The sequence below is a fragment of the Amia ocellicauda genome, chromosome 20, assembly GCF_036373705.1.
Source record: "Amia ocellicauda isolate fAmiCal2 chromosome 20, fAmiCal2.hap1, whole genome shotgun sequence".
Classification (NCBI taxonomy): domain Eukaryota; kingdom Metazoa; phylum Chordata; class Actinopteri; order Amiiformes; family Amiidae; genus Amia; species Amia ocellicauda.
This window is the reverse complement of record NC_089869.1, coordinates 19,188,371-19,203,222: the sequence shown is the minus strand read 5'-3', so window position 1 is coordinate 19,203,222 and position 14,852 is coordinate 19,188,371. Positions and strand designations below refer to the sequence as shown.

Here is a 14,852-nt window from a genome sequence, read left to right as displayed (position 1 = left end):
GCTTTACAAACCATTGGTTTAATGTTTTATTAAATTGATTTATTTTCTTCCTTACTTATGTCCTGCTGCAACACACTTAAGATAGTAACTTTAATGTGCAATTTATTTTGAAAATTGGTTTCAGTGTTTGAAAAAGGTTTTTCAATTAAAATGTTAATGAGTACACAAAACATCCAATGAATGCTGATAATAATCTGCACAAAACAGCAGACAATATTAGAAGTAGTAGTAGTAGTGTAATCTAGATTTATGATCGTACAGCATTTATCCAAAAAGCAACAACTAATTTATGTCAGAGAAGCACAAATCAAACCATTTTATGTAGCCAGATATATTGCTACAATGAAACTCTTAGAACAAGAAAACTACATATTATTTGGCAATTTTATTTTTGTTTCGTAGATATTTGTGTTCCTCGTCTCTTATTAGTTATGTTGTATGTTGTAACAAGTGATCTCTCCTGTTTATCCTCCTTGTCTCCTCAATGCTATTTGACATGACAATTAAGTCTGCGTACAATGAATTGTAGCTCAATTAAATGTTCTCTAGACCAAAGGCAGGCTTGCATGGCGTCTATAACGCAAGTTGACAACATGAGTCATTGACACAATAATCCCCCGAGTCTATATATTAATGCTGTGCAATGACTAGCATTCCTTCATTAAGAGAGTGCGGGAAGCAATTTGATCTGCATTCAAATTAGATTAATGAATGGATAGGTCTTTACACAAAAGTAGTAATGTTCTGACCCATTATGAATTGAAAGCAGAGAGTCTTAAATGTGACGTCTGACTGCATAAAGGCTGCTACAGTATTTTTGTATAATTATTTTGTAATTGAAAACAGAGTCTGAAGTCTACTTATTAATGCACTGAAACACAAAAGGTATGTTTTAAATGTGAAATTAAATTTTTTAGAATAGTTTTTCCAAGGTAGTTCTTTAAAATATTTCCCATTTGTAAGATAGCTATGAAAAAACTTTCTGCCTAATACTTATAGTTTACCTACTCTTATGTAATATACTTTCATAAAATCTAAAATTAGTAGAATACAAGCGACTGCATTTCTACATCCACTTGCAGAGGACTGGACTGCAGTCTGGCATTTAAACCTGCCTCCATATTTCAACAGAATGCCATTATGGTGACTTGTTCCTGGCATCTGTATGGATGAAAAAAAAGGTTTAGCTATATTCCTTCATGTATTTTGTAAATGTAGATGAGGCAAAATTTGATACCAGTAGGTTTAATGGAGCTTGCGCAGATAGCAAGGTCATGGTTAAGTTTGCATACTACACATACCTTTTTGGGACAGAAATGTTTACTAAGCTCACTCGGAAGAAATGGCATGTGTTCATAGATTTGTTTTCTTTCTGTATTTTAAACAGTTACAAAAGCTGTTAAGAGGTTCCCTCTGTGCTACAACAGACTTTATCTGTTTATACATGTTGGCATTCACTCATGGTACTCATAAAATAATGTCAGACAGCTAGTGGTTTGTCTTGAGAAAAAGCAGGTCCAACAGATTTATTTATTTCTTTTTCATTCAGTCAGGCTATTCCCTGGAGTCATCTTAGAGAAAAGCCTGCAGTACCTGTTCTAACATGGCTGTGTTTGTCACCTGTGTTGTTTAATGCTGCAATTGCAGTTACATTTTGTTTTTATTAGATGTTGTATAACAATTTCTGGAACAAGATGACAGATCTTGGGAAAATACAGTGTAGTAATAGCTTTGTGTGATTGTGTGCAAAAGAGTGTGTCTTTGACTTACATTTTCAATATGGTCTCGTCCAAATTTAAACTTTGACCCGCCTATCAATACTTAGGCCCCAATTAAATATGTCCGCACTGTGAATTGCTCGCAGAAACATTAACGGCACACGGAAACGAGATCACGTCTACGATTAAACAACCTGCGAAAAAGCCTGTATTCAGTGGTGGCTTTATTTACTGTTGGATGCTACTTTCCTCTAATTATAAATGTAACCTGACTCAATTTCAGGTCTGTAGTTTACTATGAGAGGGGTTGTAGTCTTTCACACAGATCTCTTGTGGCTTTCACCCTGTTTTCGCTTAAATAACAACAGATGTGATTGGCTCGCTGTGGTTTTCTCGCTGCCTGCCTGTCACGGGAGCCACACTGGCAATGCTTTTCTCCTCTGTTTTTGAAGCTCCTGATATTTGTATTTAATACAACCAGACTGCGATATTCAGATCTGCAACTACTGCAACTTTTCAGGAAAATAATGTGAACGTTGTTGATTTAATCAGGACCTTTTAATTAATTCTACCTAAGAAAATAAAAACATCATCATAACACATTGCAGAATAATGTTTTTCTTTATGGAATATGCTAACAATGGAAGAGGAACATGTATGTACAAAAACAGTGTAGTGATTTTCAGGCATACATAGTCCTTCCCCTTAACTCTGAATCTAGTGAACTTTCTTTGGCCCTTAAATGGACACAAGCTAATGTTTAGATACTTGATTTCCTTTCTTTGGAGTTGCACTATCTAGGCTTTTATCTGCGGGTAACCCGACCTTCTGGAAACGTAGGGGAATGGCTGCCTGCACTACTCACGCACAGCCAGTCAGATATGCACTCTGTCAGATCTGAGCACAGAGCTCGGCAGCTGCTGCCTGACAGCTAAATGCGGACAAGTGCAGCTCTCTGTTGCTCCCTGAAGCCGGGATACCTGTTTCTCTCTCTTACCAATGAAACATTCACCCAGGATGGATTACCCGCTGATAAGTAAGTGTGCCGGTCCCTCGAGAGCTGCTGACAGAATCGGTGTCTTTGCCGATCAGTTGTACTGAAGTTCATGGATTCCTGTGACATGTTTGTCTCTTTAGCCATTGTCGCAGCACTGTGAGTAGAAAGGTTCATCATGCTACAATTGCTTTGCTTAATGTTGCTTTGACAATTGAAGCAAAACCAAAATACTGGAAGATATTTTGTATGTTTTTTTAACTATTAGTAGTTTTGTTTTTCTTAAACTGAACACATAAAATAGTAGCAATAATAATAATACTATAATGTATCACTTTAATAGAGAGGGTGCACGTTTTCAGTTCTTTCCAGGGTGTAAATATAGCAGAGCTTTGCTTTAATTAAAAGGTTCTTGCAGCATATTCTTTATAGGATCAGAATTCATGTAATGCATGTATATATGGTATGCATCTCTCTCTCACACACAGTCTTGATAGATAGATGGAAACATCTGTGTCTGTGTGTGTGAATAGGCATCTTTTGTATGTCATTGGGTATGTATGCTGCTAAAGTAGACTGATCAATTGAAGTGATTGAGAGGAATGTGTAATGCTCTGCAGCATATTGTATATGTCACCTTGTTTTTAATATTTGATATTTGATTCACAGTTAAGTCAATTTCTTGGCATAACATTTGAAAAAGCTGTAGAAAAAACTGACATGGTTTTTCTTTTCCCATAAAATAACAATGTGCTCATAGTATGTAGACATTACTGAGTTTCAGTTTTATACTTCACTGTTTAAAGATTGCACTGTTTTTCCTTACACTGATGGATAGATATCCAAGTGCACAACTCAAAGGTTTTTTGGTTTATTTTACGATATATGGGAATATGGTGGATATGGTTTTGTCATATCTGTACAAAATGAAAGATGTAACTTCAATGAAAACCACCTTAGTAACAGTACATTGGTATACTTCAATTATCTTGTTATAGTTTTCTGTATTAAAAATGGGGATTGATTAATTGGATACACCCCAGAAGTTGAGTTTTTTGTTTGTGTGTAATCCTGACATCCAAATTACAGAGCTACCTTTCATACAAGACTGACGAAAAAGGTTGGAAGAAATGAGAATGGTTTTCATGGAGTTTGAGCCAGCATTTAATAACCATTTTAATTGGATAAGGTGGCTTTGTTGACAAACACAAAAAGCACCAATAAGTCATCAAGAGAGGATGCTCATCTCTTAATAACATAAATAACAAATAACATATCCACATCAAATGCATTGTTGTAAGAGCAGGCTGTGTTTAATAACACACAGGTTTCAAGAAAGGGTGCTTTGAGATTCAGCGTGGGTGTATTGAATGAAAAGATAAAGACTGCGGATGACCTGATGACTAATCCATTTGGATGACCAGCATAACTCTGAATGAATCATAATAGCACTTATAGGAGTAAGATCTTGTAAGGAATAATCATTGACATATTATCAGTAAATATGGTGCATGCATTGAACTGTAACATGCATATTAATGCAGAAAGAAATAAGCTTTTGGACTAAGTATTGAAGATTACACAAGATCATATTTAAAAATAAAATGCACTGCGATATTGAATAAGCAACCTACTGAGTTTGCATTCAAAAACAAATCACAAACCTCTCCAATTTAAGTTGTGTTAATGTTTATTTAAAAATTACACAATGGAATTAGTTTTACATTAATAGTTAAGTATTTGTATAAAAAAAAAACTGCAGTTGGCTTCTTTTGTTTTTCCTTTGATGAGATACAAACTTTGGATTCATAGAGCAATTTAGATATGAATCTAATTATCCCTAACAATTTGATAGTGCCTCGTAAAGCGGTCTTTTGCTTTGCTGTACTCTTTTTCAAAGCACTTCAAAGGAGGGCCGTGCACAGCCGGGAATGATGGAGTAATCAGCGCTGTGGATGTCAGATTGCATCTCTCCCCATCTCTCCCCGCCACTTGACATCGGCTGCTGCCATATAAACAGACAGTCGACAGTAAGGTGCTTTTAGGGAAATGGCCAGCTAATATTTTGATAGTTTGTAAAATAAAGGCCATGGCAGTGGTTGGTTTACAATCTCCAGGATGCAAATGAGGTTTTGTATCCTGTGGTGCTCCTAACCAGGGGTCTTGGACAACAATAAAGGCAGCCGGTCCCTCCCTTACCCTGGAAAGGGCTGGTATAGTATATAGTGTTCATTAAACGTTGTGGTCCTGTGGCAGTAGCAGTAGTTGCATACTCTTGAATTAGGTTGTTGTACAGACGATACAGACAAAAACTTTTCATTGAAAATAGTGTACATATAAAGTCAGCGCAGGCTTGTGTTTATGGATGTGGTTTTCATCACAAACACGTCTTAGATTGAACGATCTTGTAAACTTCACAGACTGGAACAAATTATGGACAAATTCCTAACTTCAACTTGGCTTTTTTTCCCTCTCTTTTTGAAGCTGTTTGCTAATAGGTCTTCTTTATTATTGTAGACATTGCCAAGGAGAAAAAGCTATCAGTGTGTAGAGGATATTTCTTTTTTTTTTTAAACTGCTTCTTTCATATTTAAATCTGGAAGCGAATAAGTGGATTTTCCTTGCTCATTTGAGTGTGGGTTTTTTTTGGTTTTGGTTCTGAGGTGGGTGTGGTTGACATGAGGAGAGTCTTCTTATCGTACTTGACTAATGACTGCTGGTTTTGGCAGTGACAGACAGGCTTTAGCCAAAACTATTTAATAATGAAATATGTTTGAACTTAGGATTGTCAGTGAAATTCCACATTTTATCTTTAACTAGAGATCTTGAAATGCATTTCTCCCAGTTTGCGTGTACGTGTTCTATCTATTATAATTTGTTCAATTTTATCTAACGGTTTAGTGGATTTTTAACAGGTTGTCTATCGTGTCAAAAGCCAATATAAAAATATATTTGGTGTTAATTTATAAGTAATTTAAGAATTTGATTAGCTTTCTACTGACCTGGTGACTTCATGTTTTTGGGTTGATTAAGATGGGAAAACAGTCTGTGTAAAAATCTCTCTGCAGACATTGCATGTTTAAACAATAATACAAATTCGGATTAAAGACTTGGTTTGTGCAGTGGCCACTTTGAGGTGGTTGGCAGGCTGATCTTTTTCCAACGCTGCTGTGTAAAGATGCAAACGGCACTCTTCAGGGCTCTTGTTTTAAAAGCTTGAAGCCCTCCATAAATGACTGTGTTATGTTTTGTAGCCCTTGGTTTTCATTGAGTTTCCTTAGGTTAGCACAGTCAAGTGCAGTATAACCGCCTCCCCCAAGGAACTTATTAATCTTAATTTTTAGGAGGATGTGCTGCCAGTATGTCCACATGAGATGTAGGTTGTAATAACCTCTGCTCACATACTGTTGCTCATTAAAAGAAGAGACTGGAGGCACAGATGAACTGCCTTGAACCCCCCTATGTGGACTGAGTCGTTTTTCTTTTTGCTGGCTGTGATTGACGTCTTTCCTGCTACAGTGCATCAGCTTGGGAAATACCTACTCCATTAGCTGACTATGTCCAGCCAAACATGTCATACGTATTGCCTTTCTGGTAATTATCCCCCCATCCATACTGAACAGTGCAGCTCCCATCCTACAATGAATTATCCATTAACCCTGATAGGATTATTTCCCTGACTAATTCAACATAAACGCAGTGAAATCTAAACGGTTGCTCAATACCATTCCTGCTCTCCTTCGTTGTTGTTGTTTCTGGTTATTTTTTGTTCCTTGCATTTGGGTACACAGAAGAGATGATGGTTAACCGATCTTTTTCCTTCCAGAGCGCCAGCTGTGTGGGACCATGGCCGGGTCAAACACTCTCCCCTCCAATATAACGGGGATCAGTAAAGAGCTCGCCGATCTGAGGCACCTCATCCAGTTCCCAGAGGAGATCGCCAGTATCCTGACAGAGCAGGAGCAGCAGCTGTATCGCAGGGTCTTTCCCCTCGATTACCTCTGCTTCCTCACCAGGGACCTGGGCAGCCCAGAGTGCCAGAAGCGCCACCCTCATCTCAAGGCCTCCCTCTCGGCCCCCGCCATGTCCAGCAAGACCAGCCATCACAAGACTGTGGAGGACCTCGTCACACGCTTCAATGAGGTGAGGCCCCTGCCTGTTCTCTCGCGGATGAGTTACTGTTTTTCCCCGATTCCTATTAATCGTGCCACCAGGCAGGGGATGCTGCCAGCTGTTGGGCATTTGCACCTTCTGAGAGTAAAACGGAACAAAACAGTGACTGTGATTAAGAACAGCAGTAAGCAAAGACCTTTTGATTTGAGATTTGACATCCAAGTCAGTCTGAAACCAAGGGGCTTACTGATTCTCTTGTTGGGTCTTTGACAGTAATCAAATATTTTTCTTTAAAGTCCTCTGAATGATAATGGCTCCATAGCCTGTACCCTAACTTCTGTGGTTAGCTGTTCAATATACTGTATTGTACGATATGGCATCGATTGATGTGTTTGTCTGAAGCTGCACTGGCATCCCTCAGCTTTTCCATAAAACATAAAAACCTCTCGATTATGTGAAGAATAGTTTTCCAAATACTTCAGTCACGTCATGTATCATTTAGATAACTTATGAAAGAAAATATTTTGTCTAGACTGGTCTAGATTCCTGTTGCAGTTTTCAGTAAGATATACTGAGCATTGGAGCAACAATTGCAAACCTTTCTCACCATTACACCATTTGAAACTACATATCAATTTAAAATATCTTAGAGATTTTCATACACCAATGCCAGAATTTACCTGAAGCTTAAAGAGTTAACCTACTAGTAATAATTTGTAATGTAAATGTAAATACATCCCTGTGTCACTCAACCTGTGCAAAGGCTCTGATATTTCTCAGTCTACTTCTGAGATTATCTTCAAGTAATTCTGGATGGTGCTTCCAGGAGAACAAATCATGTAACCACTGTCATTAATCACACCCTTCACAAACCACATTGCTGTATTTTAGCAGTGCATGCAAGCTCTTTCCTTCATCGTAATCAACCTTTGCATTGATTAGAGCTGTACCTTCCATGTCCTACAGCTGTTTTAAGAATCACACTTGCTAATCAGTCTGCACTGCTTTGAGCACCAAGGAGCTACTGAATTAATCTTTTCAATGAGCGAAAATTTAAACCCATTATTATCATTAAGACGCTGAGTGCTAAATGCAACATTCGTGATGAAATCTCACACACACCAAGATCATTTTTAACTCATCTTTCTCCCAACCATGTACAGAATTAGGTGGCCTTTACAACAGATAATTGTCCTTAAGTATGTTTATATTTTTAATGAAAATTTGATTGTGTTTTTCACATATATATGACACGTATATCTATATATTAGACATTTATATCTATATCTTTATCTATATCTATATATATATATATATATATATATGTGTGTGTGTGTGTGTGTTGACCGATGATTCCACCCAAATGTCATCTTTTGTTCATTATCTTTGGCTTCTTTAATGTTAAGTCGTGCTTTTGTTGGCCTAGTGTAGCTTATGTTGTTTTTCTGGCAACCAATACAGAGATTTTCTGATTTGATTATGTTATGTCAAAACCATGTGGATTAAAACATGACGGAAGACTGAAAGTTATCGAAGGAAAGGGACTTAATTATTTTGTTTGTCCCACACAAGTATGAACACACAGTGAGCATTTATTTCTAATCAATTGGATTTGTAGTTTGTACACTTTGGATAATCCTGTCTAGTTGGCATTCATAAATCCATTATGAAATGGATGAAAATCATAAGCAGCCTTTATCCATCCAATTTCCATCCATCCCAATATGTTTCCACTTGTTTTGATGTGCAGTCTTTTTTCCAGGTTAAGTCAGCACAGCTTCTTATTTCATCTTCCCATCTTTGTGGTCTTCTAGATAAGTTTAATTTCTTGAGATCCATTCTATAGCTTATTTTGCCCATCTTTGGTCTGTTTTTCCTGCAATGTATTTTCTCTTCAGGCAAATGGGTAGATTTCTTTTCAGTAGTGTGCTGTTTCTTTCAAATGTACCACTTTTACTCTTCTTTTGATTTGTTCCATAAAATCTTAAGCTGTGCTCATTTGTTGTCCATTATCTTTTGATCTACTTCAATTGCCCTGGTTTTCACAAAGATATTGACTTTGGTTTTACACAGTTTTAGAGTACAGTATTATTACTTGCATCTAAGAGTTCTTGAATTTGCAGCTGTAGCTCTTCAGGTGTTTTTGCAATGTCACAATAACAATGTCATCGGGAAATCGTAAGCTCAACCATATATGGCATTGCTGAAATCGGGTCAGATGGCTCACTTGCCAAAAGCAATAGTGGTGAACCAGGAAACCCCCAAAACAACATAAATACAATGTGAAAAATGTTTTAGGTATTTTATTTCTCTAGGGAACATACTTATTATGTTTACATGGTAGTTTTCCCAATTTCCCAATTCACATGTGTGGTATAAATATATTTGTAAGTTTAAAATGTGAAGTTAAAGTCATGCACTGACTGTTCTCGTGTAGTGCTACATGGAAGATAGTGACCACAAAGCTACTTGTACTACTAGTACGTGTTCCTGAAACACTTTCTTCGAGGGTCATAATGAAGTGTGCGGACTTAAAAGCCCACCCAGGTCTAACCTTTTAGGATTTCTTGCACCCCTGGCTCTATTGCTGAATGTGTGAAAAAGCTAATTCACACCAGGTCAATATTTCCCTATGGATTGGCTATAACAAATTGTAGAAGCTGCAGGGACTGACTACCCTGGCAGCTCGTGTGAAATGAATGGTGGCAGTGCGTTGCTATATTGCGTTTATTTCTGTGAGGCAACTCTTTATTGAATAGAAATGTAATAATTTAACTGCCTGTGCATTAGGATTATTTTTTCAGGTGAGTGAAGTACAAACTCATGGTTTAAACACATTTTGGGGATATAAATTAGAAATTCGTATGACAGTATGTTTCTTGGATAAATCATTTTTCGTATGTAAAGGATATTGTGAAAGTTTATCATTGTGCCGCATAATGGGACGTTTAAATAGCAAATTTAATTTCTCTTAAACCCTAGTTGAGAAGGAGGAAGCTAATCTCATATCCAAGTGATGTGTATGACCATGTCTGTGAACATAAAAGATTAAGAATACAAATGCTTTGATGTCTATTTCAGTCTTATGGAATAGCCTGTTGTGATTCTAGTTTCTTAAGGTAGAGTATGTTTACCTATAACCAGCTTTTTTGACAAGATGAGCATATTGATATTTGGGGTTGAATGAAGAAAAATTAAGAAAAACATATAAATATGTAGAAATTATGCCTTAAATACCCCTCCCTCCAAAAAATTACACTGTTTTTGAACTGGTTTAGGTTTTCCCCAGCCCCACTATACGAGTGGCTGTAAATCTGGATCAGAGTGGAAAAGACTAATGTTATATTTTTTACCAGGTAATAGGTGCCCTATTGCATTATTTAATCAAAGCGCCAAATAGCACACACTGTACCCTGCAGGATCACATGACTTGTGCCACTGTTGTTCCTATTAATACTCACGGCTGTTACAGACGGAACAAGCTTCTTTCATGCCAGGCGTCGTGCTATTTGCTCAATGATTTGAACTATAGTCACAGTTGTGCGCTAGATATGTACTCTAATTTGTTGCCCCAGCAAACAACACATTTGTGTAATGAGGGGTAATGTTGGTTTCCCTTAATGGGCTTAATGAGAAAGCCTTCAGAAAAGACAGGCACTACAGTCCTAACATGTTATGGAAGTAAATAAGTAGGCTGAGATTTGAGGTTACATATCTCAATTATGTCTTTGAAGCTGTATTTGTCACATAATTCCACCTTGTGGTGCCATTTATTGCCCTACTTAGAAAAACTCAAGTGACAAGATGTATTCTCTAACTCCCATAATGGCAACCTTCACATTTTAATCTTTTTATGTTGATCGAAATTGTAATAAGACGGGAACCTATATACATTTAATATGATGCAAGTGTATTTATGTCCTGTATTGTTGGCTTTCATTGGATTTGTTGGAAATCCTTTATTTCTAAGGATTTGTACAGCATTGACTGTAGATGGTAACCCTCTATATTACCAACTATTCTGCCCTGAGAAACACGACATTACAAGCCACCACTACATTACTTCTTTGTGTTTTTAAAGTTCTCATGCTGAAAGAAGTCATGTAAATATGCCTTTGATTTTTTTTTTCTTTTATTAGAACTTGCAGAGTTTCCTCTAGGGTCACTTTTGTCCTCTTGCATAACCCTGTAAACTGAGATGTGGGAAGTATTTGTTCCCGGGAAGAGTCCGGCTGACATTTGCATCTCTTTGTAACCTTAAACTGGCGGCCAGAGCTGAAACGCATGCCAGAGAGCTGACTTGAGCCTCGCTTCATCACTGGCCCCGCATACGGGTCCTAACCCGGGAGATTCGGTGTAGCTGTTTGCGTAACCCAATTACTGCTGTGAAGTGTTTAACTACAGTCATACCGCGCTGGAGGTTTATTGCCACGTCTCATGAAGTCGAATTTCATCCTTGTGTACAGTAATATGATATAGAGTGAATAAACAAACTTTGACACAGTTAAGAAAATTAAGAAATTGTTCTTATAATTCTGAAAAAATACAAATTAAGAGGGAGATTAATTTCTTATTTTTTTAATAGTAATTTTATGGATAATAAGACATTTTAGTTTAGATTAAGTTAAGATTCGAAATATTTATTTTGATCTCAATTTAGGTTGGCAAACGTATGGTCAATTCTGATGTTGGTACATTTGTAGCTAGCTGAAGTATCACAGATTTAGACTTTCACTTTACGAAGCTTTTAAAATATGTCAGTGTAATGTTTTCTGGACCTTTAGACATATGAGAAACAAATTGTGAGCACATACTGATTAAATGTGTGGCAATAATCCAGGTATATTTTAAAATATTTGAGTTCATCCTTACCAGGGAAGGCATTGGAAAAAACTTAAAAATGCCATAAATTACAATTAAATGTTATCTGCAGAAGCCCCTACATTTGTAAAGATATTTTGTTTCAATAATAAACAACCCCCTTATAGCATTGCTCATTGTACAGAAATTAAATTTGTCTGGTTAAGCTACACACCAGTAAACCAGTCTGCTGTGTTTTTTTACTCACAGGTGAGCTCTTGGGTCACCTGGCTCATCCTGACTGCAGGCTCCATGGAGGAGAAACGGGAGGTCTTCTCCTATCTCGTCCACGTGGCCAAATGCTGCTGGAACATGGGCAATTACAACGCCGTTATGGAGTTCCTGGCAGGACTCAGGTACATCGCATTCTTTTGCTTAATTTTGCCGAGAACAGTAGGTTCCAAGGCAGATTAAATTGCGACATGCTTTATTAATGCTAGGCTTCTTTGATCCATTCCAGCTCCTGGCTCTCATACAAACAAGTCCTAATGTATTATTTTATGCAAGTCGCAGCTGCACGACTTGTGGATTATGTGGTCATTATTCAGTGGAGTTGAGGTGAAAGGAAGCTATAAATTGAATACTAGTTTCCATACAGTACTACAAATCCTAGCTTTGAGTTCATTCACACAAACGTTTCAGAGTAAACAGTCTTGGATGTAATATGAATGCAAGTGTGAGCATTAGAAGAAAACCAGCAGGTTCCTGGGATGACCAGTTGGCTAACCTTTTGGTTCACTGTAATTATTTTGTGGAGAAATAGATTTTGTGGTCTTGCGGGGGGAATGGAGGGTGCTACTTCAAAGCAGCGTGCAACTGCTGTAGTCAGAGCCTCTGAAAAACAGTTCCAGGCCCTTGACACTAGGTAACGATCACTTTCACGCCATCTCTCTGCAAGGTCACGGAAAGTGCTAAAGATGTGGCAGTTCATGGAGCAGTCTGACATTGAGACCATGCGGAGCCTGAAGGATGCCATGGCCCAGCACGAGTCCTCCTCAGAGTACAGGAAGGTGGTGAGCCGTGCCCTCAACATCCCCGGCTGCAAGGTGGTGCCCTTCTGTGGCGTCTTCCTGAAGGAGCTCTCCGATGCCCTGGACGGAGCCGCCAGCATCATCAATCTCCGCCCTCGCTTCAACTTGCAAGATGAATCTATTGAGGTAACGTGAGAAACTGTGACAGTTCTTTTCCATTCTTCCTTTTTTTTTTTTTTTACATTGAATATCCATGCGGTTTGACGTAACACCCTGAACTGAATCAAGTGCGTGTTTGCAGTTTGTCACAGATTACAATGGGCAGGACAACTTCCTGCAGCGGACCGGGCAGGATGGGCTTCACAACTCGGAGAAAGAGGCGACGGTCAGCAACATCCTTCAGACCATTCGGAGCTGTAACCGCAGCCTGGAGTCTGAGGAGGGGGAGGAGACGGCCAGCGAGGGTCCATCGCCACGCAAGAACTCCTTCAAAGAGAGGAGCAAATACCAGTATGTCCCCCGCGGCGCTCAATAAATGTGCTGTCCTTTAAAGTGCGGCACAGGCTTTCCAATACAGTAGTATCTGTCTTGATTAGATCAATTACGCTTTTTCTCCACTAGTGTGTGTATATAATCATCATCAGACATTGTTGAACCACTACTGGGAAGGCCTCCCTTTTTATTGTCCAGGTTTACTCTGCTTTGCAAAACCCTGGTATGCATGGATTTGTTATAGCATGAACTTAGTTAATTAGTTAATTTTTAAATGACATTTTTAAAATCATTAAAATATAAAATGTTCGCAAAACTGAAATGCAACACTCACGTTGCATAGATAAATAGCATAGATGTTTTAAACATGTTCAGTAATTTAAAAACTAAATTATTCAAATCGTATTCAAATTATGCAAATCACAATCATGAGCGTGGCTTTTAGTTAAATCCTTTATAAACTGAGCTAGATTAGAAATTCAGTAATCACCGTGTTTTGGACTGAAATAGGGCCCCAGATTGTTGATTAGACACTGTAGAGGATATGATACCATGCCTTTCAGAACATAACATAGTATATTGCACTGAAATGTTTTCATCTTATTGCTAATCATTTTTCATCGTTATTATTTCCCTTCGGAGATAAATCTGATTTCACAGAATGGCCTTGGAAAGCCATTACCATTCTTATGAGACAACTAAATTAAAATGTAGCCTAACAGATGGATGTATGCCGACCTCATAAAGAACTTGATATACATTTTCCACAACCTGTAGAAAATTGCAATAATTATCTAATTTCTTGGCCCAGCAGTTTTTATAGGAATCTGAATCGTATGCTATTATTAGACTAGATATCTTTGACTGTCAAATATAAACCTATTCTACTGAATGAATGAACCACAAGGTCAGCAAGAAAGCCTTCTGTGGATTTAGATTTCCAGAGATAAGTATGTTGATCTTTAAACAGTCCTAATAGCACTTCAGCACACTTCATTAAAAACATGTGTTTAAGGTCATTATTTTATATCAATAAAATGCGGGGGCAGGACTAAAACTATTAAGGCATATTTTCATCAGGGTGCCATCTGTGTCTCCCTTAAATAAGTGTTTTTTTTCTGATGTATTCCTCGTGGTAATATTTTAAGAAAAATGGTTCTACTGAGCATTATAAGATGCTATAACAATTACTGTCAAAATAAAGTTTTCTGAATAATAAACATAAATCATTAGGGGTGAATTGAAGCTGAAAGCAGTTCAGTGGTTTACCATACACACTGGTGATTGGGAATTTTGAAATGGCTCTATTACAGTTCCAGTCAAGTATAATATTCTTGGTAAAATTCCCCTCTGCCTCCAGTGCTCTGCTGGTGTGTGGTGTTTATGTTGGTATGGTACGTAATCTTAACGCTTGTTAACGTAACTGTAGTGATATATTTATTTCTTCCAAAACTTCACTGTACCTCAATTCTAAAGCAGAAGTGAAAGCCGGAGAAAGGTGTTAGTGTTCTTCATTAATTCATGTCCAGTGTCTCTGTATCATCTCACATCACTTCTCTGCCTTGCATATATTGACAAGTCACTGCAGAGAATGCTGAAGCTCTCCACGCCAAGTAGTTCCATCTATTTCACCTGTATCTGTTTTCTTTTTTCCAGTCACTTTTTAATATTTTCCTTTTATTGATATACTTCCCTTTTCCTCTT

General features: G+C 37.7%; 1 protein-coding gene across 6 annotated transcripts in view; it reads left to right on the top strand.

Moving 5' to 3' along the window:
• Window positions 1-14,852, top strand: part of plce1 (phospholipase C, epsilon 1) — an 84,345-nt gene that overhangs the window by 48,181 nt on the left and 21,312 nt on the right. For all 6 annotated transcript variants that reach the window (XM_066693612.1, XM_066693610.1, XM_066693615.1 and 3 more), the window contains exons 4-7: window positions 6,539-6,855; window positions 11,896-12,041; window positions 12,584-12,842; window positions 12,958-13,166. In XM_066693612.1, the coding sequence (XP_066549709.1) occupies window positions 6,539-6,855; window positions 11,896-12,041; window positions 12,584-12,842; window positions 12,958-13,166 (931 nt within the window). The remainder of the gene's footprint in view (window positions 1-6,538; window positions 6,856-11,895; window positions 12,042-12,583; window positions 12,843-12,957; window positions 13,167-14,852) is intronic.